The 25,457-nt window shown below is 39.5% G+C and overlaps 1 protein-coding gene and 1 long non-coding RNA gene across 2 annotated transcripts in view; both read right to left on the bottom strand.

The window, feature by feature from the left end:
• The window catches only part of LOC128506321 (CMRF35-like molecule 1), a 103,174-nt gene extending 77,955 nt beyond the window's left edge, over positions 1 to 25,219 (bottom strand). The window contains exons 1-6 of the mRNA XM_053476733.1: positions 25,180 to 25,219; positions 24,384 to 24,491; positions 24,171 to 24,290; positions 22,838 to 22,960; positions 22,713 to 22,763; positions 22,124 to 22,228 (exon numbers count right to left, since the gene is read on the bottom strand). Coding sequence (XP_053332708.1) covers positions 22,124 to 22,228; positions 22,713 to 22,763; positions 22,838 to 22,960; positions 24,171 to 24,290; positions 24,384 to 24,491; positions 25,180 to 25,219 — 547 coding nt within the window. The remainder of the gene's footprint in view (positions 1 to 22,123; positions 22,229 to 22,712; positions 22,764 to 22,837; positions 22,961 to 24,170; positions 24,291 to 24,383; positions 24,492 to 25,179) is intronic.
• LOC128506324 (uncharacterized) lies at positions 1,079 to 8,735 on the bottom strand. Its single transcript, XR_008355703.1, has 3 exons — positions 8,700 to 8,735; positions 7,969 to 8,301; positions 1,079 to 1,098 (listed from the first exon to the last, which is right to left on the bottom strand). It is a non-coding gene; the product is annotated as an uncharacterized LOC128506324 (long non-coding RNA).
• Positions 25,220 to 25,457: the final 238 nt, after the last annotated feature.

Raw genomic sequence — 25,457 nt, 5'->3', positions numbered from 1 at the left:
ACATTGTAATATAATTTGAATTCCATTTTTGATGTTTGTTAAACATACACACACAAATGGTAAATACAAATAGTTAATTTTTACTACTGTCTTGTGTTTCTGACTTACTGCATCACTTAACATCACTTAAAGGCCCCTTTCAAACCTAGAACCTACTGAATCTGGTCTACACATTATTCGTAGTTATCTTCCATACTCTATTGAACATGATAGAGTCACTCTGTGGGCTACATAAGCCATGACTACAGTACATTTTTAAAAATAATTAATTTATTAATATAAAGCATATATCACTTTTTTTTAAGTTAGAGTGGTGGGTACTGAGTGTTTTTATTATACACTCTGTGTGTTGTTTGTGATTAAATTTTGTAAAATGTCATGAAGGTGTTCAAACAGCTTTACATTCATAAGCAAAGTGTAAAAATAAAAGGTGTAAAAAAAAAATATATATAAAATGGAAACTAATATAGCATTTGTGTTTATGTTTTTTGGACGAACTACAAGCAAGGTGTTTAATAATGATAATAATAATTATTTGTATATAGAGCAGAAGTACATGCAGACTTGGCAACACATGTTGTAACATTTTGACTGCAGGTTGAAGATCTTTTATTATTATTATTTTCCTATGAAGCAATGCAAAAAAAAAAGGAAAACAAATAAAATTAGTAATTCTCAGGCCAGGCAACATGTATTTTGCAGGCACAATAAATACTGCTACTGGTAGACTGAATCTGATTGGTTGGTGGCTGAGTTCAGACTCTGGTAGACTGAATCTGATTGGTTGGTGGCTGAGTTCAGACTCTGGTAGACTGAATCTGATTGGTTGGTGGCTGGGTTCAGACTCTGGTAGACTGAATCTGATTGGTTGGTGGCTGGGTTCAGACTCTGGTAGACAGATTCAGATAAAGTGACATTTTCTCTTCCTTTAACAGGAAGGACATTTTGGTCATTTTCATAATCTTCATTTGTCTAAAATGTAAAATAAAAATTACAATTACAGTTGAGGTAGTACAATTAAAGTAAAGTGTGTAAGTGATACTTGTAGTAAATTATATTCATGTACCTCTCTGGGTGATTGTGTCACTGTTTCAGAGCCTGCAGAGAGATATAAAGAGAGACAGAGTTAAATTTAAGTAAATACACAGTGCAGACTCTCAGCGCTGGCACAGAGATTATGTTTATACATTTAATTGTGAACCTCAGTGCACTGAATTTGAAATAAAGTACAGCGATTATAACAAAGAGTTTTAACTTAAACTTACAGGTTTGTACAGTTGACCTGAGTGCACATGCTGGAATTACATCAATTATCTGTTATTTCATTTAAAATAATAATAATAATAATAATAATAATAATTTTTTGGCTCAGTGTGTGTCATTGCTGTGTAAGGTTTACATAATAATGACTGTCGCATTCTTCACCATTAATATGTAATGTTTAGCTCTGGGTCAGAGGTCTATCGAATCTTTAACGATTCAGGTTAATTTTATTAACTGAATCAAAATTTATAATCAACTGTACACTTTATCGACTAGCCATCCAGCGTTAAGCATAATTAAGTGTATCTTAACAGTTCTGCATATCACGTGGCCAACAATAATAACACAAAATCTAGTATTTAGCAATCATGAGCAAGGTAACTTAAGATCTGAGCAAAATGTTTACACTTTAAAATACATGACCAAGACAATAGTTCTTTATAAAGAAACAAGAATTGATTTTACTAATCTAAGTGAAACTACGCTTCTTGAATGTACGCACACACATACAGTGGTGTGAAAAACTATTTTTTTAGTAGACAGTAGAATTCATGGTTCCATCTATCACAGCAAGCCTTCCAAGTCCTGAAGCAGCAAAACAACCCCAGACCATCACACTACTACCACCATATTTTACTGTTGGTATGATGTTCTTTTTCTGAAATGCTGTGTTACTTTTACGCCAGATGTAACGGGACGAGCCTTAATGTTCTTTAAGCTTAAAAGTGGTTTGTGCCTTGGAAATCTGCTATGCAGGCCGTTTTTGCCCAGTCTCTTTCTTATGGTGGAGTCGTGAACACTGACCTTAATTGAGGCAAGTGAGGCCTGCAGTTCTTTAGATGTTGTCCTGGGGTCTATTGTGGCCTCTCGGATGAGTTGTCTCTGCGCTCTTGGGGTAATTTTGGTCGGCCGGCCACTCCTGGGAAGGTTCACCACTGTTCCATGTTTTTGCCATTTGTGGATAATGGCTCTCACTGTGGTTTGCTGGAGTCCCAAAGCTTTAGAAATGGCTTTATAACCTTTACCAGACTGATAGATTTTAATTACTTTTGTTCTCATTTGTTCCTGAATTTCTTTGGATCTTGGCATGATGTCTAGCTTTTGAGGTGCTTTTGGTCTACTTCTCTGTGTCAGGTAGCTCCTATTTAAGTGATTTCTTGATTGAAACAGGTGTGGCAGTAATCAGGCCTGGGGGTGACTACAGAAATTGAACTCAGGTGTGATAAACCACAGTTAAGTTATTTTTTAACAAGGGGGGCAATCACTTTTTCACACAGGGCCATGTAGATTTTGAGTTTTTTTTTCAAATCAAATCAAATTCAAATCAAATTCAAATTTTATTTGTCACATACACAAACATACACAGTAAGAAATGTAGTGAAATGCATTATACGATTGCCATTGACCCTAAAAGAGAATTAAAGTTTACAAATAAGAAATAAATATAGATAAAAGAATACGATAGAAATTAAATAAAAAAATTAAATTAAACTAGGAAAAAAATAGAACTAAAAATAAAAATAGAAATGTGCTAGGAAAAATAGAACTAAAAATAAAAATTAGAAATATGATGTGCATAAAAGTAGAAATATACTGTACATAGAAATATGATGTGCATAAAAATAGAAATATACTGTACAAATTGAAATATACTGTACTGGGTGTGCAAATATGCATAGAACAAAGTGTCTTTGTGCAGAGGTTATTAAAGTGACTTTGTGCACTGGTCCAGGATGTAAACGTAAACATGTAGTGTAGTTGTGAAGGTAGGTGTGCAAAGTTATTAAAGTGTCTTTGTGCAATGGTCCAGGATGTAAACGTACAACATGTAGTGTAGATATGAAGGAAGGTGAACGTGTAATTGTCCATAGTGTTCATGGATGTAAAAAGATTGATAGATTTGATTAATTATGAAAAGATTGTGTTAGTTCTGCATAGTGGTGTGGTTGTGGTTGAGAGACCTTATCGCCTGCGGGAAGAAGCTCCTCCTTAGTCTCTCTGTGTTGGCCTTCAAGGAGCGGAATCGCTTCCCAGACCGCAACAGAGTAAACAGTCCGTTATTGGGGTGGCTGAGGTCCTTCACGATCTTCCTGGCCTTGGTCAAGCACCGCTTGCTGTAGATCGAGTGCAGGTCAGGGAGCTCGATGCGGATGATGCGCTCAGCTAATCACACCACCCTCTGTAGAGCTCGTTTGTCCTGCATGGTGCTGTTCCCGAACCAGGTCGTGATATTTCCCGTTAGGATGCTCTCTATGGTGCAGGAGTAGAAATTCCTGAGCACCTTGGAGGGCAGTCTAAAGTCTCTCAAACGTCTGAGGTGGTAGAGACGCTGCCGGGCCTTTTTTACCACGGTGTTGATGTGACAGGACCATGCCAGGTCCTGCGTGATGTGAACACCGAGGTATCTAAAGCTGTCCACTCTCTCCACTGGGCTCCTGTTGATGACGGGGGTCTGGTAGTTCCTCACCTGCTTTGTACTGAAGTCCACTATCAGCTCCTTTGTCTTACTGACGTTCAGGAGGAGATTGTTTCTCTGGCACCAGTTCTCCATATTTCCAACCTCCTCCAGGTAGGCCGTCTCATCGTTGTTCGTGATCAGGCCCACCACAACAGTGTCGTCAGCAAACTTGATGATGGTGGTGGAGCTGGTAGTGGCCACGCAGTCGTGGGTGTACAGAGAGTACAGCAGGGGGCTCAGAACACAACCCTGGGGGGCTCCAGTGCTGAGAGTGAGGGAGGCTGAGACATGTCCGCCCATCCTTACTGCCTGTGGTCTGCCAGTCAGAAAATTGGAGATCCACTGACACATTGATGAGCTGAGTCCCAGGTGCTCCAGCTTGGTGGTAAGTGTGGAGGGAATTATGGTATTAAACGCAGAACTGTAGTCGATGAAGAGCATTTTCACATAATTCCCCCTCCGAGTGTCCAGGTGAGTGAGAGATGTATGGAGGAGATGAGAGATTGCATCGTCCGTGGAACGGTTTGGACGATAAGCGAACTGTAGTGGGTCGAGTGTGTCTGGTAGTGAAGAGATGATGAAGTCTCTGACCAGGCGTTCAAAGCACTTCATCACTACTGAGGTGAGGGCTACAGGGCGATAGTCATTGAGGGAAGCAGGATGAGGTTTCTTTGGGACAGGAACAATGATGGACTCTTTGAAGCATGTGGGGATCACCGACTGAGATAAAGAGATGTTGAATATCTCAGTGAACACAGGTGCTAGCTGGTCTGCGCAGGCTCTGAGAATACGGCCTGAGATGCCGTCTGGTCCTGCTGCTTTCCTGGTGTTCACTCTCTTGAAGGCTCTCCTCACGTCATGCTCGGTGATGATGAACGCGCTTCCGGTGCTGGCAGTGACTTCCTGTCTGCAGCCGTTAGCGCCGCTAGCATTAGCATCGCTAGCATCTTTAGCTGCAGCCTCGAAGCGAGCATAGAAAGTGTTCAGCTCGTCTGCCAGAGACACGTCTGCGTTCGTCATACCGGATGTTGGTGCTTTATAATCCGTTATTGTCCTTAATCCCTGCCACAGGCTCCTAGAGTCATTCTGTTGGAGTTGTGACTCTAGTTTCCTCCCGTATCGCTGCTTCGCCTCTTTCACCGCCTTCCGGACGCTGTATGACGCAGCCTTGTACGGTTCCATGTCCCCCGACGCGAGTCCCGTGTTGTAGGCAGCGGTGCGAGATCTCAGAGCGTCGCGGATGGTTTTATCCACCCACGGCTTCTGGTTGGGAAACGTTCTAATAGTCTTTTTTTCCACGGTATCATCCGCTAGTTTCCCGATGAATCCCACAACCGCTTCCGTAAACACGCTGACGTCACCATCGGAGCTGTTTCTGAACATGTCCCAGTCTGCGTCATCGAGTGCGTCCTGTAACGCGGCCACCGATTAGTCCGTCCAGCGCGCGACCTCCCTCTGAACTGGAACTTCCTGTTTCAGCCTTTGTTTGTATTTTGGCATGAGGAAGATGGCAGCGTGGTCGGATTTACCAAACGGTGGACAAGATTGTGCCGTGTAGCCATCCTTGACCGTTGTATAGCAGTGGTCCAGTGTCCTTTCCTTCCTTTTTTGCCGGTTTTAAAACGCTGTAAACTAACTTAAAGAACAAAAACAAAGAAAAGGTGGTCGGAGCAGTCGTGACGGCAGCCAACCTCACCGGCGCCATCTTGATAACATAAACCTTCATTTAAAAACTGCATTTTGTGTTCAATTATCTTTGTCAATGTTATCTTTGACTAATAGTTAACAGTTTTTTGATGAGCAGAAACATTTAAGTGTGACAAACATGCAAAAGAATAAGAAATCAAGAAGGGGGCAAATAGTTTTTCACACCACTGAACATATGAAAAATCGGATGTGGTTGCAGGGCTTAGGCATGCCTCACGTGGTTACCCCTTTTGTGCATACATTAGCCCTGTGTTTCGGCTGTCACATGGGCTCATTTGGTTGGAGTTTTAATACCTCTTATAAAGTAATTTAGCATGAGCTCTGTTTATGCTACCAATTTTAAATGTTCACCAACGTTCTTTAAATAAAGCCAGCTTTAGATTGATATCCAACAGTATCATATCTTACCCACTCATTCCTTCCTTTATCTAATAAAAGGCATTTCTAAATGCTGATTACAACTTTTAGGTTATGCAGAATAATCAAATATCATACACATAGGAATAAAACATACTGAGTAAATGTATGTACTGTATATGCATTTTGTCCTACTGGCACACTTTAAAGATGGCTTAAAATAGTGTCCATGTTGTATGCCTCTTTGTTCATTGAAAAACATGTGCTCTGGAGGTCAACGAGTGTCAGAGTGTGACTTAGAGGTCCCCTTCCCCAACTTGGGTTAAAGCTATAAAACTGTCCACTTTGTTTACCGGATCGCCGATTTACACCCTTAGTTTTGGGTTCACTTCGAGGTCTTAGTGTGGCTCCAGGCAAAGCAAAATTCCTGCCCCATGCCTTGTGAAGTTTCCTGCAACCTAGTTTTACAGAGGCTTCTTTATGTTCGTGGATTAGATAAGATTATCGGGATGGCGACATGCAGGCTGGGAGAGGGGCTCTGAAACGTGATCAGTTGATTGCATAAACAGCAGCACTTGCCTGTCGCACTTACTGTATCTGTCAGGATTTATTTTAACTTTTTTTTAAAGTGCAGGTTAATTTGTTTTATTTTTACTTCAAATTTTTTATAAATTATTTTTATGTATTTATGTATATATGGGCTGTGGAATGAATTTGATTTTCCATTATTTCTTGAGGGAAAATTCGCTTTGATTTACGAGTGTTTTGAAATACCAGCCTGCTTCTGGAACAAATTATGCTCATAATCCAAGGATTCACTGTATAGATAGGGCCCAAGCACTGTTTTTCTGATGATAATTTTTTTATCCATTGTTTTGGTCTTTTTGGGGTCTTAATATGCTGAAAAACTCATGAAAATTGGCAGACAGGTTGGAATCTGCTGTCATTAGGAGAGTTTGAGCCCTGGGCATGGCATGTGGCCCTCAGGGGCCCCTAGATGAGATTCCGCTGCATAGCTTATGCACACTTGGACGTATGCACGCGAAACCCGGAACACATTTAGAGCTTATTAGGCCAAACAACTTTCACACTGTATGTCATGGGCTTAACTAAGTCAGTTATTTTGTGTCATTTGACAAAACGCACCCGATGGATTTCGATTTACTCCTTCTAAGGAATTTATACGATCACCACCAAACCAGGCCCATGTGATCTAAAGACATTTAGGATGCAAAATTGCAGAGTGATTTTTAATATCTTAAACTGGTCAGCCGTGATAATGTCTTAAACTTACGCTGAAAAGTGATTAATAACTTTAATGTTCAATGATATCACATTGAGTAAAATCATAGTGTGATTCATTTTTTTCCCAGCTTCAGCGGCCTATTTTACACATTTACACATCACAAATGTTAACACTTACACACACCCACAAACACACTTATATCACACACACATACACACTCGCGTCTCTTTCTCTTTTACACACACAGACACGCACACAGGTATAAACACACTTGAACATCACACACATCACAAATGTTAACACTCACATTACAAATCTACACACACTTACATCTTTTACTCTCTCCCATACAATGAGAAGATTTTTTTTCAAAACTTACATAAACCAATAAAAATGTTTGTTTAGTGCTTTTATAATCCCTCAACCACTGACACTATCCTGGATTTAGGATTTTATTTCCGTAGTTTCAGGTCTGGAAAAACTTTCACAGGGGTAGCTCAGTGCCAGGGGTAGCTCAGTGGTTAAGGAATTGGACTACGGTTCGGAAGATCCCAGGTTCAAACCCCACAACCACCAAGTTGCCACTGTTGGGCCCTTGAGCGCGGCCCTTAACCCTTAACTGCTCAGATGTGTAATGAGATAAAAATGTAAGTCGCTCTGGATAAGAGCGTCTGCCAAATGCCTAAATGTAAATGTGGAAAAACTCACTTTAACACTAAAAACACTGGTGGTTTTTAGTGAAACTACAATTCCCCACACTAAACAGCCTTGGCATTTCTTTTTTTCTTCTAAATGACACAATGTTCCCCAATCATTTATCTAATTTAACATTAAGTGCTAGTCCTAATTGCACAGGCACTGGTCAAATCAAACAGCCATAAAGTATAAAACTGGTTGTTTGACTGAAACTAAACATGCATGTGTGTGTTTGCGGTACCTCGAGTCTTCTTCTTTCTCTGTAGTGTGACAGTCAATATAAGAGCAAAGAGAATCAGCACCAGAACCACAGACACAGTAATGATGAGAGTGGATGTTGGAAATCCTGCAAGAGAAACATTATTCTAATCATTTAGATTCTAATTTTAACCAAACAGTTACTTATTTACAACATGTGTGTGTGTGTGTGTGTGTGTGTGTGTGTGTGTGTGTTGTGGCCTTTAGAATGTTGATGTGTCTCGATGTGGTGTAATTAAACTGTTTTCAATCCGGAGATCTCAGACCAGACAGACCAGACTGAGGGAGGTGTAGGTGAACCATGTGTAGATTTAACCTGAATAAATACCACACATGTGGAAGTACAATAATAGGTAGGGATGTCACTGGGGCAGCAGTTTTAAATTTCATAAGCCACTCAGGTTGTTATAGTGATTTTACTGAATACTGAACATCAGGCCAGAAATCCTGAGCAACAATATATATATAGATATATATATATATATATATATATATATATATATATATATATATATATATATATATATATAGTGTGTGTGTGAGAAAAATGTATTCTTTATCTTTATTTAAAAATGAAAAAAAGGAAGAACGTAGCACGATGCTTAAATTATTTACATCTCCCAGATGTGGCCATTTTTCCTGTTTGATCTGTGTATTGTTTCTTATATAAATAAATGGTTGTAAAGGTTTAAAAACACATAATATTTTACATACCCTGAGATGAGGGGGTGGAGTTTGGTTGGATAATATTATTTAGTGGATTAGCTGAAATAAAAATACAAGATATATTGAATGATACCAGAGAAATTTAATGACGAGAACAAGAAAGCAGTTCATACCTGTTGTTGAGTGTGTGTTCTCAGCATGCACTGATAGACTCATGGAGTGTGTTGAAGTGGTGTGTTTGTAGTGTGTGGTGTGTGTAGTGTATATAGTGTGTGTGGTGTGTGAGACAGTACTGATGGGAGGAGAATCTGAAAGATAAAATAAACAGTCTATTTTTAAATTCGAAACTCAACAGGGTGCGCTTTCAGCCGTCTTAGTCTCCGTCACTGTCTTTCTGTAACACGTCACTAAAATAAACTGAAACCCAGAGAAAACTGCAGACACACAGACATGAGAAATATAACTATATAAAGATTAAATGGTCTACTTTTAAATGAAGAAACTTAAATAAAAAAAATTAATTTATTCATAATAAACTTAAATTAAAAAAAATATATTCTTTGTTTATGTAATCTGTATGAATCCTAAAAGAAGCAGATCCGTCTTCTCTTTCTGTATTTGCTTCTTTCCGTCTCACTTCATTAACTAATAATGACTAATAAGGACAGGACACGCCCACATTGTACTCACAGGGTAATTTACTCACAAGGCCACGCCCCCAACTCACACACACACACAGACCCAGTGAGTTTCCTGCGTGTGTGTAAGATGGCATGTGCTGTACATAATGTTCTGGAAAGTGGGAGGAGTTTATCTTTTCCTCAGAACAACACTGACAGAGAACAGGTGTGTTTTAAAGAGTGATTTGCTCCAGCTGAGGAGGAGAATCCAGCAAACTGTTACCATGAGAAAGTTATTAAGTCTCTTATAATCCTTATTCTGATCATATTGTAGCGTTTTTACGCCGGAAAGAATGCTGGAGAGACGAGTGAGCTTATTTGCTGCCCAATGCAATGGCTGGGAGTACTTTATTAGGCACACAGCAGGTATGGCATGAGCAGCACCTTCACTCAGGAGCCTACATCCAATTCAGCATCAGCCTGAACTGGAGCACATTTCACACGTCACACACCCAACACACACAACAGGGCCGAAGCCACTAACCCAAAAACCTTTCCCCATCATGGTGAACACACCGACATTCCCGCAAGGCATGCTGGTCGTCAGCCGCTGCCCCGCCCACGCCACAATATTGAACTATAATTTAATTTTTCCTAATTTTTCACCAGCTTTTACTGGTTTTTGTGAAATATTCTCTTTTAATGTCACTTATATATTTTAGGTTAGCATGTAGATAACACTGCTAATCCTGCTAACATACTGCCTTATGTAGCTTAGCACAAACACTTTAGCTCCCTGTGGCTAAGCTAACGCTTATGTAGCTAACAGATGTTGGTGAATATCAGCTGTGTAGATTTTCAGATGTAAATGTAAATCGTAATGTAAACAGTATAAGTCGTTGTATGACATTACAAAAGCTCAATGACAATATGTTCATGATTAATAAATTAATGTAAGATTATTTTACTCTCCTCTGTGTAACACTCACCTGGTTTAACCAGCAGTAGAATCTCTGTGTAAGAATCATACACTCTCCCCTCTATCCCACACCAGTAAGTTCCTCCATCCTCTGGTCTCAGATCAGTGATGTTGACGGTGAAGACTTTGGCTGTTGTGTCGTCATACAGAGAGAATCTGGAGTCTTTAGCAGGAGATTTAGAGTGAACAGGAACGTCTTTTATGGCCACAACAGAACATTGTCCTCTGCAGAGATACTTTGTCTTCTCTTCATATCCAGATGTGTAGGAACATTTAATCTGAACTGATCGTCCTCTGTATCCAGTTACTGTAGTTACAGCATCAGTACCAGCTGGAGAATAATATACAGTGGAATGAAATATGATCCAGGACCATGGTGTAACATATAAGACCAAAATGAAGCTCAGTATCCAGGAATATTAAAGTGTAAACATTGTTAATGTTTGTGTGTGTGTGTGTGTGTGTGTGTGTGTGTGTACTTCAGTACAAGTTGGATTAAACAATATAACATAACACACTCAGACTAATAGTCCAAATCATGCATGTCATGTAAAATGTCCATCAGTGCATAGCTTTAATGTGACACTGATACTGAACACTGAGACTGATGAGGATTTGGAAGTGTTTGTACTTACCTAGAATCAGGCAGAAGGTGAAGATGAGGACCATCTCCATTCTACATCCAGTCTCACAAACTCCTCAGATAATAATAATAATAATAATTATATTAATAATAATTAAAAATGTTTTGTTAGTTATCGTACCCACACTCACTGTCTATCTCTGTGACTTTACAGGGTGTATTTGTTGTTTTAGACAGTAGACAGTAGCATGACGTTCACTTCCACTTGAGCCAGTGACAAAAAAAAAGAAAAAAAAAAAACTCAGGAAGTGTGTGTGTGTATGTGCGTGCGTGCGTGCGTGTGTCTAAAGTGTCGACCTCAGCCCCTGTTAAAGCACTGTAAAATTAAAGTGTTTCTGATACTAATCTAATAAACAGTGTCTGTGTGTACTGCAGTATAAACTGTTAGATTACACAATACATGTTCGATGATGTAAAATGTACAACGTTTAATATCAGTGTTCTGTACATTAACTTTTATCTGAGTGAACTAGACGTACTACAGGATTAACTGTAGTGTTAGTAAGAAGAAGTGTTTCACCATAAACCTCACATGAACTGCTTCCTGTCACTCTTTAACAGTCTGTTACTACTGATGTGTCAGAACAATATGGCTCTTAGAGCTGCTCTTTAAGGTGAACGACTGGAGCCGGTTCTCTGCCTGGGAGCTGCTTTTGGGTTTTCCTCTCCTTTTTTCTGTTTAAGCCACACGTTATTGGTCAACTATATGAAGAGTATAGTTATGAAGCAGTAAAATGCACACAGCTAACTGAGATTCTTCTTATCAGCAGACATGAGTGTTAATTTGCTGGAATTTTGTAAAATGTATCCTGTTCAGTGATATTTAGGATAGAATATAACTAATATACTGTAGATATTTCCTGGGTTTAAGAGCCTACAAGGGCACATTAGTGTTGTTGCCATGGAAACTTTAGCAAAGAAGCATGGTGGGATGTGGTTTGTCAGTAGCGGGGACAGTGTGTGGTTCTGTCTCTGTGACTACTCTGTTTATGTGGTCTCAGCAGAAAGTATCATCCACTTCCACTTTTGAGCCAGTGATAGGAAACTACTTAGTGTTTGTGTGAAGTGTTGAGCTTAGCTGCTGTAAAAACACTTAAATATATTTATATATGTTTTATTCTTACTTGTGAAGGGTTGTCATGAGTAACCCATGGAGGGCTCTTTGAGACCAGGGACTGCATTTGAGTTAATGGATTCTGATTTTGTGACTTCAATAACCAGGGTTGTGCATGTCATCATCTGCAGCGTATTTACTTTTGTACATAAACAGTCCTTGGATTTGAACTAGATGTACTCCAGGATTAACTGTAGTGTAACTGAGGTGAGGTGTTTCACCATAAACCTCCCATGAACAGCTTCCTGTCACTACATACATTTACACAATGATCAAGATGGCGCCGGTGAGGTCGGCTGCCGTCACGACTGCTCCGACCACCTTTTCTTTGTTTTTGTTCTTTAAGTTAGTTTACAGCGTTTTAAAACCGGCAAAATTACCACCATGGAGTACATTAGTTATGATAGAGACACTCTTGTTTCTATTGGTATACAATGTACTCACAATTCGACGTTTTTAACTCCGGATCCGAGCTGGCCGAGTGTGATCCTGAGGGACAACAAAGGACGCGACGCGAAGCGGCAGCCCCGAGGGAAACGAGCCAGCGTCAGGAACAGGCTGAGAGCCCGTGCACACCGCACACCTCTGCCTAGCATCCTGCTCGCCAACGTCCAGTCACTGGAGAACAAGCTCGATGACCTCAGGGCCAGGATAAAGTTCCAGAGAGACAATCGGGACTGCAATCTCCTCTGCTTCACCGAGACATGGCTGAACCCAGCGGTGCCGGACCACGCCATCCAGCCGGCCGAGTTCTTCTCGGTTCACCGCATGGACAGGCGCGGGACTCGGGGAAGTCAAGGGGAGGCGGCGTGTGTTTAATGGTAAACAGCAGCTGGTGCAACAGCGCGAGTGTTGTTCCTCTCACACGCTCCTGCACACCAAACCTGGAACTACTGTCCATCATGTGTCGTCCTTTTTACCTTACTCGGGAGTTTACATCGGTCATAATCAGCGCCGTTTATATTCCACCACAAGCGGACAGGGACACTGCCTTATGTGAGCTGCATGAGGCACTCACACAACAACAAACACAACACCGGGACGCTGCGCTTATTGTGGCGGTGGACTTTAATAGTGCCAACCTCAAACGCGCAGCGCCGAACTTTAATCAGCACATCACCTGCCCCACCAGGGGCGAAAGGACACTGGACCACTGTTACACTACAGTCAAGGACGGCTACAAGGCACAATCTTGTCCACCGTTTGGTAAATCCGACCACGCCGCCATCTTCCTCATGCCAAAATACAAACAAAGGCTGAAACAGGAAGTTCCGGTTCAGAGGGAGGTCGCGCGCTGGACGGACCAATCGGTGGCCGCGTTACAGGACGCACTCGATGACGCAGACTGGGACATGTTCAGAAACAGCTCCGACGATGACGTCAGCGTGTTTACGGAAGCGGTTGTGGGATTCATCGGGAAACTAGCGGACGATACTGTAGAAAAAAAGACTATTAAAACGTTTCCCAACCAGAAGCCGTGGGTGGATAAAACCATCCGCGACGCTCTGAAATCTCGCACCGCTGCCTACAACACGGACCTCCGGAAGGCGGTGAAAGAGGCGAAGCAGCTCTACGGGAGGAAACTAGAGTCACAACTCCAACAGAGTGACTCTAGGAGCCTGTGGCAGGGATTAAAGACAATTACGGATTATAAAGCACCAACATCCGGTATGATAAACGCAGACGTGTCTCTGGCAGACGAGCTGAACATTTTCTATGCTCGCTTCGAGGCTGCAGCTAAAGACGCTAGCGATGCTAATGCTAGCGGCGCTAACGGCTGCAGACAGGAAGTCACTGCCAGCAGCGGAAGCGCGTTCATCATCACCGAGCATGACGTGAGGAGAGCCTTTAAGAGAGTGAACACCAGGAAAGCAGCAGGACCAGACGGCATCTCAGGCCACATTCTCAGAGCCTGCGCAGACCAGCTAGCACCTGTGTTCACTGAGATATTCAACATCTCTTTATCTCAGTCGGTGATCCCCACATGCTTCTAAGAATCCATCATTGTTCCTGTCCCAAAGAAACCTCATCCTGCTTCCCTCAATGACTATCGCCCTGTAGCCCTCACCTCAGTAGTGATGAAGTGCTTTGAACGCCTGGTCAGAGACTTCATCATCTCTTCACTACCAGACACACTCGACCCACTACAGTTTGCTTATCGTCCAAACCGTTCCACAGACGATGCAAACTCTCATCTCCTCCATACATCTCTCACTCACCTGGACTCTCGGAGGGGGAATTATGTGAAAATGCTCTTCATCGACTACAGTTCTGCATTTAATACCATAATTCCCTCCACACTTACCACCAAGCTGGAGAACCTGGGACTCAGCTTATCAATGTGTCAGTGGATCTCCAATTTTCTGACTGGCAGACCACAGGCAGTAAGGATGGGCGGACATGTCTCAGCCTCCCTCACTCTCAGCACTGGAGCCCCCCAGGGTTGTGTTCTGAGCCCCCTGCTGTACTCTCTGTACACCCACGACTGCGTGGCCACTACCAGCTCCACCACCATCATCAAGTTTGCTGACGACACTGTTGTGGTGGGCCTGATCACGAACAACGATGAGACGGCCTACCTGGAGGAGGTTGGAAATCTGGAGAACTGGTGCCAGAGAAACAATCTCCTCCTGAACGTCAGTAAGACAAAGGAGCTGATAGTGGACTTCAGCACTAAGCAGGTGAGGAACTACCAGACCCCCGTCATCAACAGGAGCCCAGTGGAGAGAGTGGACAGCTTCAGATACCTCGGTGTTCACATCACGCAGGACCTGGCATGGTCCTGTCACATCAACACCGTGGTAAAAAAGGCCCGGCAGCGTCTCTACCACCTCAGACGCTTGAGAGACTTTAGACTGCCCTCCAAGGTGCTCAGGAATTTCTACTCCTGCACCATAGAGAGCATCCTGACGGGAAATATCACGACCTGGTTCGGGAACAGCACCATGCAGGACAGACGAGCTCTACAGAGGGTGGTGCGATCAGCTGAGCGCATCATCCGCATCGAGCTCCCTGACCTGCACTCGATCTACAGCAAGCGGTGCTTGACCAAGGCCAGGAAGATCGTGAAGGACCTCAGCCACCCCAATAACGGACTGTTTACTCTGTTGCGGTCTGGGAAGCGATTCCGCTCCTTGAAGGCCAACACAGAGAGACTAAGGAGGAGCTTCTTCCCGCAGGCGATAAGGTCTCTCAACCACAACCATGAACTAACACAATCTTTTCATAATTGATCAAATCTATCAATCTTTTTACATCCATGGACACTATGGACAATTACACGCTCACCTTCCTTCATATCTACACTACATTTTGTACATCTACATCCTGGACCATTGCACAAAGACACTTTAATAACTTTGCACACCTACCTTCACAACTACACTACATGTTTACGTTTACATCCTGGACCAGTGCACAAAGACACTTTAATAACCTCTGCACAAAGACACTTTGTTCTATGCATATTTGCACACCAGTACAGTATATTTCAATTTGTACAGTATATTTCTATTTTTATGCACATCATATTTCTATGTACAGTATATTTCTATTTTTATGCATATCATATCATATTTCTATTTTTATTTTTAGTTCCATTTTTTTCTAGCACATTTCTATTTTTATTTTTAGTTCTATTTTTTCCTAGTTTAATTTAATTTTTTTATTTAATTTCTATCGTATTCTTTTATTTATATTTATTTCTTATTTGTAAACTTTATTTCTCTTTTAGGGTCAATAGCAGTCGTATAATACATTTCCCTACATTTCGTACTGTGTATGTTTGTGTATGTGACAAATAAAATTTGAATTTGATACACGGACATTATTTCTTTAGCCATATTGAAATGATTATGATTGAAGATTCCAGCTTAACTGTTTACATGGACACAGATTTAATAAGATGTTTAATCAGATGTTTTATTAAGCACAAAGGAAAATGCAAGTTTAGTCATATTAAAACTTTTCTGACATTTGCAAAGTGGTGCTGAATGTAACTGGTCCAATAACAAACATGCTGTAGGTTTTGTTTTAATAACAGTGAAGATTAAATCCTCCTCTTAAAGCACAGCAGATCATGCATATGTAGGCTATTTACTCTTAATGTATGTAGAAAGGTTCCCTGAGTCATTTTATTCTAATCTACTTTTATGATAACTCAGATTATTCATTTATTCCAATATTATAAGACTTGGGTCATTATAACAACCTTACCTCTTAAGCTAAAGTATAATATTATAAGAACAGAATAAAACAGCTATGTGCACTCACACTTCAGAGTCATAACAGTGTTTGCTTTCATATAAAATAACTTAATTGGCTTTCTTTTTCTAATTAGCTTAATGTCCAAATAAATGAGGCCTGATTCAGTGCTTGGGGTCGCCGAGACCAAAAACTCAACAATCATTTAATTCCAAAGAGAAACAAACCAAGAGAAAACCAGTACAACTTAGTTCCCTGTTTGGGGATTTTCCAATTAGTCTAATTGTTTCTGTACACACGGCGAGTGTCAGCTGTTGATCACATCCACAAAGTTGTCCCATATCTTCAGATAAGCAACAGTCCACTGAAGCACGTGTAGCTGGGTTAGCTGACTGACTCAGTCTGTTCACGTTGCTACACTCGCCTCGCTGTATTAACAAGTCTGTTACCTAGATATATTACACTAAATGAACTTCTATCTGAACTCGAAGTATGTTTGCATTCTATTAGATTATCTTGCTGACAATCCAACACTCATATTGAAACTTTTGTAGTAAACACCTTAAATGTTTTTTCACATTGTAACTGCATCATCGCCTTTTTCCGCTTTTCTTCCGCCCCAGAGCTTCCAGTTTAAACAAACAAACAAATGAATAAATAAATAAATAAATAATAAAAACCTGCTCATACAATTTTTAGAAAATGATCACTGGCGAAGTGACAACTTTATAAAAGATAACAAAAAAACAATAAACTACTTGTACATTTTAAACATTTAACAATTTAAACTTTTTCAACCACAAACCTTTTTTAAACATTTTTTCAGACATTTTAAAGCACAATAGACACATCTGTTTTAACCCTGTACTTTATAAATCACATATTTATTTATTTATTCATTTATGCATTAGTTATTTATACATACCTAAATATTTTTATCTGGACTGCACGCAGATTCATACATTTCCCTTCCGCACATCGTGAAATCAATGTTAAACAGACTGCATTCATGGATTGAGGGCATCATCCTTGGCACACACATTAAAATAATAATAACGGTATATACATTTTATACACTTATGTTAAATTATTGAATGTTTATTTTTGATTCTCTGTTATAAGCAGCACTTTATCACTTCATTAACATGGCATATCCTTATATTTCACACTCCTTAGGGGGTACGTACAGCAAACTGACAGGTGGCACTGATGCTTTCACTGATGCTTTGCCATTGGGACCATAATGTGAGTGGCACAGAGGAGAAACAAATGGGAAATATCTGTTATCTCTTCTAAAGTAGAACATTAACACTACGATGTAGATTCACAGTAATAGTGCTTAGCTTTCTTATACCCTCATACTGTTAGTATGTCATTTCTTATGGTGTGAAACTGAAATTAAATATCTATTTTCTCAGTTTGTTTATCAAGGTGGTGTCTGTAGTAAAATATCACTGTAATAAATCTTACATTGTGCGAAAACCTTGGCAGTAACTTCATATGGTGGTAAAATCCATTGGTGTTGTAGTTTCTGATCTCCTGTAATACCAGGAACTTAAGCTTTGAGATATGAGAAGATGTGAGAACACTGGGACATAAGGAAGAGAAAAATAAATTGCTCACTGAAGAGTGTGGGGAGATGAGGACCAGAGGAAAAGGTGCAGATGGTGCAGATCCAGGAGAAACAGTCATGAGGTGGGCCGACAGAGGACAAAACAAAAAGAGACAGCAGTGTGGGAGTCATGAAGCTCAGTGGCCCTTTTATAAAAAAAACAATGACAGTGGATGATAATTCTCTGTGAACCACAGTGAGTTTATTCACCCCCTAACACTAACCCCTAAGATTTCACACCCGATGGTGGATCAGCGCTGACTGATGAGTCAGAGGGAATTGTGGGTAAGTGAGCTGTGGAGTAGAAGTCCTGATCAGGAGGATCTGATGGGTGATCTACTGTAGTATACACAGCTTGTGAATTATCAGAGTGAATTGTGGGTAATTCAGGGTCAGAATAAATCTCAGAGTAGATTGTGGGAGTCAGATCAGTGGAGTAAAGTGTGTTAGTAAGACTTATGTTGTCTTTAATCTCGTCATAAATATAATCAGGAAGTGGAACCTGGGCAGAAAAGAAAAAAATAAAACACCTGTTTTTAAGTTTTTTTTTTTTTTACTAAAACATCATAGAAATGCATTCATGTTAAAATTAAGCTCTTAAGTATACAGCCTGGCCAAAAACATCTCACACTGTAGATTTCTGATTGCATCATTACTTTCTTACATGAAAAATATTTCTGGATATAACTGTGGAAAAAACTGAAGTTAATACTTCTGCTATAAACTATAACATAGACATTAATCTAATTCATACACATATACAGATACATACAGTATACAGGTGGAATGTGAGATCACTGCCAAGTTCTCACCTCAAAGTTAGGAGTTTCTTTACATTTAACTTTACAAACTATATATAAATTTAAACTGAAAATCAGCTAATGTGATGCTGGTTTAATGCAGTATATCAGATCTGACTACAACATTCTGTGTTTTGTTAAATTTAAAGAAGATTTTGGAGAAACACAACTCACCACATTGTGGTTTGAGGAGCTTTGTGCAGGACGGGTTGGAGATGAGGCTGAACACATAATATAAAATATACAAACAACAATAATTAATACAGTTTGTAAATGGTCTGTGTTGCATCTGCATTTCTATCGGCTAGGGGAGATGCTGTTGTGTCACTTTAGACTTGAGATTTATTCAAATATATTATATTATTTATTTTATACCAATTCATGGTGTTAAATTTAATTAAATTCCACCAAAACTCTAAAATTCTACTATATTCTACGAATAATCTATATATGTTACAAAAAGAACATTTAATTTAATTATAAAAAATAAAATGTTGCATGCAATACTGAGTAATTAAACTCAGATCATACAGTATGTAGACTGATTGCTCATAGCCTCAGTGGATCACATCACTGAATAATTCACTCTACATGACATTTTATATTTTTGCTGTTTTTTGACAATTGTTTAAATTTTACAAAGACTTTCTATAGAATCAATATTAGGATGTTGGATGTTTATTTTGCCCCACAACTGCCATTATAAACTGTGTTCAGGGTTTGATTGCACATTAGAGCAGATGGATGTGACTTCATGTTGGACTCCTATTGGCTGATTTCATTACATTTTCATTACTAACCTAACCAGAGAAGAGTCGGCACATTGTGCCTTGTATATGATAGCATACAGTGGTGTGAAAAATGATTTCTAATTCTTTTGCATGTTTGTCACACTTAAATGTTTCTGCTCATCAAAAACCGTTAACTTTTAGTCAAAGATAACATAATTGAACACAAAATGCAGTTTTTAAATGAAGGTTTACGTTATTAAGGGAGAAAAAAAACTCCAAATCTACATGGCCCTGTGTGAAAAAGTGATTGCCCCCCTTGTTAAAAAATAACTTAACTGTGGGTTATCACACCTGAGTTCAATTTCTGTAGTCACCCCCAGGCCTGATTACTGCAACACCTGTTTCAATCAAGAAATCACTTAAATAGGAGCTACCTGACACAGAGAAGTAGATCAAAAGCACCTTAAAAGCTAGACATCATGCCAAGATCCAAAGAAATTCAGGAACAAATGAGAACAAAAGTAATTGAGATCTATCAGTCTGGTAAAGGTTATAAAGCCATTTCTAAAGCTTTGGGACTCCAGCGAACCACAGTGAGAGCCATTAAACACAAATGGCAAAAACATGGAACAGTGGTGAACCTTCCCAGGAGTGGCCGGCCGACTAAAATTACATCAAGAGCGCAGAGACAACTCATCCGAGAGGCCACAAAAGACCCCAGGACAACATCTAAAGAAATGCAGGCCTCACTTGCCTCAATTAAGGTCAGTGTTCACGACTCCACCATAAGAAAGAGACAAGGGCAAAAACGGCCTGCATGGCAGATTTCCAAGGCGCAAACCACTTTTAAGCAAAAAGAACATTAAGGCTCGTCTTAATTTTGCTAAAAAACATCTGAATGATTGCCAAGACTTTGGGGAAAATACCTTGTGGACCAACAAGACAAAAGTTGAACTTTTTGGAAGGTGCGTGTCCCGTTACATCTGGTGTAAAAGTAACACAGCATTTCAGAAAAAGAACATCATACCAACAGTAAAATATGGTGGTGGTAGTGTGATGGTTTGGGGTTGTTTTGCTGCTTCAGGACCTGGAAGGCTTGCTGTGATAGATGGAACCATAAATTCTACTGTCTACCAAAAAATCCTGAAGGAGAATGTCCGGCCATCTGTTCGTCAACTCAAGCTGAAGCGATCTTGGGTGCTGCAGCAGGACAATGGCCCAAAACACACCAACAAATCCACCTCTGAATGGCTGAAAAAACCCAAAATGAAGACTTTGGAGTGGCCTAGTCAAAGTCTTGACCCGAATCCTATTGAGATGTTGTGGCATGACCTTAAAAAGGCGGTTCATGCTAGAAAACCCTTAAAAAAAGCTGAATTACAACAATTCTGCTAAGATGAGTGGGCCGAAATTCCCCCAGAGCGCTGTAAAAGACTCGTTGCAAGTTATCGCAAACGCTTGATTGCAGTTATTGCTGCTAAGGGTGGCCCAACCAGTTATTAGGTTCAGGGGGCAATTACTTTTTCACACAGGGTCATGTAGGTTTGGATTTTTTTTCTCCCTAAATAATAAAAACCATCATTTAAAAACTGCATTTTGTGTTTACTTGTGTTATCTTTGACTAATAGTTAAATGTGTTTGATCAGAAACATTTTGTGTGACAAACATGCAAAACAATAAGAAATCAGGAAGGGGGCAAATAGTTTTTCACACCACTGTATGTACCTTTCTCACTACATGAGTGTTCAACAGAAGAATGTGGGAAAGGATGGGGTAAGTCAATAATCCAACTTATTTGTTGGTAAAAAAACAATTCAATCCTAATATCATTTAGTTTACACCCACTGGCCACTTCATTACACCATGCTAGTACTCTTTTTTTTTTTTTTTTTGCCTTCATAACTGTTTAAATTTTTCAAGACATAGATTAAACAAGGTGCTGTTTCCTTAAGGATTCCTTAAGGATTTTGGTTCATAGTTACATGATCACATCACTCAGTTGATGGCCACCACATTTTAAATCTGTTCTATTGGATTGAGATCTGGTGACTGCGGAGGCCGTTTGTGTACAGTGACCCCATGTCATGTTCAAGAAACTAGTTTAAGAGGATTTAAGCCGAAATCAAAATTTATTAGCTCGGCATCTGCTTCAAGGTTTGACGTGCTGCATGTTCAGAGATGCTTTTCAGCATAACTTGGTTGTAACGAGACAGTATTTGACTTACTGTTGCCTTTCTATCAGGTCAAACCAGTCTGTCCATCCTCCTCTGACCTCTGGCATCAACAAGACATTTTCAACCAGAGAACTGTACTTAATGGATATTTTCTTTTCTTCAGTCCATTTTTTTAAACCCTTGATATGGTTGTGTGCTAAAATCCCAGTAAATCAGGAGTTTCAGAAATATCTAGATCAGCCCATCTGGCACCAACAACCATGCTGCATTCAAAGTCATTTAAATAACCTTTTGGCCCCTATACTTATGCTTTAAGTTTGAACTTTAGCAGATTGTCTTGACCATGTACAGTATATTGCTGCCTTGTGATTGCTTAAATATTTGCATTAACAAGACGTTTAACTGGTGTACCTACTAAAGTGTTTGGCGAGTATTTTAAAAGGTGTACAAAAGCTCACTGATGTTAAACTACAGGCAAAAAAAAAAAACTTAAATTAAAAAAATAAGACTAAGACAAAAAGTTAAATTTTAATTTAGTGACATTAAATGATTGTATGGATTAAACAGTGCATGTATGTCTGTTTGAGGTACTGTACCTCTGGTCTTCTTTTTCCTCTGAAAAGCGACAGCAAATAACAGGACAATAAGAAGAAGCACAAGAACCACAGATACAGCAGTGATGATGGTGGACATTGAGAAAGCTGGAAGAGAAATGTGATCATAATGTAAGGGTCAAAGTTAAATAGTAAATAGTTTTGATTTAACATAAATGATTACGTTTTAAATTGATGCGTCTGCAAAAGTGAAGTGAGACTAAAGATGCAGATGATGTGGTTGGTTTTGTGGCCTTTAGACTGGGAATGATTGTCTTGACTTAGAAATCTGGTCATAAAGGAATTAAAATTAGTGAATAAAAAATTAAAGATTTTATTGTGAAAAAAAATGCACTGTGCATTGCATCCCATATTTTTACCATTTTGTTTAACAGTTAGAATTTTCCTAAACAAACACCATTTTTTACTTTTTTTTAAGGGTTAAAATAAAATCCAGGGCAGAGCAAGATGCATAAAACATGTATATTTCATAGATAATGTTAAGTTTGCTGTCTTTGATTGATCTGTGCTCTCTTTCTCATAAAAAAATAAATGTAAATTAAGGCTCTAACACAAATGATGTTGTACGCACCCTGAGATGAGGGGGTGGAATTTGGAGGGTTAGAATCATTTAGTGGATTAGCTGAAATAAAAATACGAGACATGATGAATGATACCAAAGAAATTTGATGACGAGGACGAGAAAGAAGTTCATACCTGTTGTTAAGTGTGTGTTCTCAGCATGCACTGATGGACTCATGGAGTGTGTTGAAGTGGTGTGTGTGATGTTTGTAGTGAATGTGGTGTGTGTGGTGTGTGAGACAGTACTGGTGAGATTATCTGAAAGATAAAAGAAACAGTATATATTTAAATTCCAGACTCACATGATATAGATTTAAAACCAATGAGCCTCATTTATTAATCTGTGAGTTTATAAACTTGATAAATAAGGTCTGTTCTACATTGTACACGGTGCTTAAACACTTAGGGGTTGGCGTTTCCACTGGAGGGATCACTTGCATTTTTTTCTGGTAAGCATAAAAGGATCTTAAAACACTTAATCATATTTGATTGTATAGATAAATTCAGTACATCATTAAAATATGTTAAGGGTCCACCTTTATTTCTGTACACATTGTGCTTTTGTAAAATAAAGAAAATAAACAGGGTGCGCTGTCTCAGTGTCCACCAATATAATTCTGAAACGCGTCACTAAAATAAACTGAAACTCAGAGGATACTTCACACATCGACATGAAAATTATGTGTATAAAAAGATTAAATAGAATAAAAAAACTTCAATCAAAAATAAATATTTTTAGTTAATGTAATCTGTATGAATCTAAGGAGAGGTACAGTCTTTCTGTCTCACTTTATTATCTAATAATGACCTGAGACAGGACACGCCCACACACTATTCACAGGGGAACAGTCTGGGTAATTTACTTAGGCCACGCCCCTAACTCTCTCTCTCACACACACACACAGACTCAGTAAGTTCCCTGTGTGTGTGTAAGATGGCATGTGCTGTACAGAATGTTCTGGAAAGTGGGAGGAGTTTATCTTTTCCTCAGAACAACACTGACAGAGAACAGGTGTGTTTTAAATAGTGATTTACTCCAGCTGAGGAGGAGAATCCAGTAAACTGTTACCATGAGAAAGTTATTAAGTCTCATATAATCCACCTTTTGATCATATTAAACTATTATTTTATTTTTCCTCTTTTTTTTACCAGCTTTTACTGGCTTATATGAAATATTCTCTTCCAATGTAACTTATATATTTTGGGTTAGCATGTAGATAACACTGCTAATCCTGCTAACATACTGCCTTATGTAGCTTAGCACAAACACTTTAGCTCCCTGTGGCTAAGCTAATGCTAACCTGTAGCTAACAGATGTTGGTGAATATCAGCTGTGTAGATTTTCAAATGTAAATCGTAATGCAAACAGTATAAGTCGTTGTATGACATTACAAAAGCTCAATGACAATATGTTCATGATTAATAAATTAATGTAAGATTATTTTACTCTCCTCTGTGTAACACTCACCTGTTTTAACCAGCAGTAGAATTTCTGTGTATTTATCATACCCTATCTGATCTATCACACACCAGTAAGTTCCTGCATCCTCTCTTCTCAGATCAGTGATGGTGACGGTGAAGACTTTGGCTGTTGTGTCGTCATACAGAGAGAATCTGGAGTCTTTAACAGGAGATCGAGACTGAACAGGAACGTCTTTAAGGTCCCAGCTGGAACATTTACCTCTGCAGAGATACTTGTTGTTCTTTTCATATCCAGATGTGTAGGGACATTTAATCTGAACTGATCGTCCTCTGTATCCAGTTACTGTAGTTACAGCATCAGTACCAGCTGGAGAATAATATACAGTGGAATGAAATATGATCCAGGACCATGGTGTAACATATAAGACCAAAATGAAGCTCAGTATCCAGGAATATTAAAGTGTAAACATTGTGACACGTGTAAGAGAAGAGACAGGTACAACAGATACACATACAGTAGGAGAAACCAATACAGGGATTTTAAATAACAAACACTCAGAGACTAATAATCTAAATCCTACACGTCCTACAACAGGACTATCTGCTCTCGGCTAGACTCGATAGAAAACACTAAACTCACATTCTGTGTTGAACAACAGGAAGAAGAGAGATGAGACTGCAGGCCGACTGCACTGATAAAGCATTAGTCCTGATCTTTAAACACATAACCTGTAGTTAAGGACTGTTGTTCAGCTCGTATACAGATACACAAACTCTTCAAAGTCAATTTTACACTGAAAATAAGTAGAGATAATGTTCCCATGTGTAGGTGACTTGAACATCTAGGTTTCCTCATGCAGTAAGTGAAGTGGAAGCTCCTCTGTGTGCTTCTGAAGATAACCAGGAGCTCTTAGCACCCCTGAGAACTTCACTACTTTAAACACTGGAACCTCTCTATAAAAGTTCTGTGCTAAATGTCCATCAGTGCAAAGCTTTAATGTGACACTGATACTGAACACTGAGACTGATGAGGATTTGGAAGTGTTTGTACTTACCTAGAATCAGGCAGAAGGTGAAGATGAGGACCATCTCCATTCTACATCCAGACTCACAAACTCCTCAGATAATAATAATTAATAATGTTCTGTTAGTTATTGTACACATGCTGTCTCTGTCTCTGTGACTATACAGTGTGTGTGTGTGTGTGTGTGTGTGTGTGTGATATTAGTAGAAAGTAGCGTGACGTCCACTTCCACTTTTGGGTCAGCAACAGAAAACCACTCAGGAAATTCAGAGCAGAGGGGTGTGTATGAAGCGAGTCTTTACTAACTTG

This window comes from Clarias gariepinus, chromosome 18, assembly GCF_024256425.1.
Source record: "Clarias gariepinus isolate MV-2021 ecotype Netherlands chromosome 18, CGAR_prim_01v2, whole genome shotgun sequence".
Lineage (NCBI taxonomy): Eukaryota > Metazoa > Chordata > Actinopteri > Siluriformes > Clariidae > Clarias > Clarias gariepinus.
The sequence above is the reverse complement of the archived record's forward strand: the minus strand, read 5'-3'. Positions and strand labels throughout refer to the sequence as shown.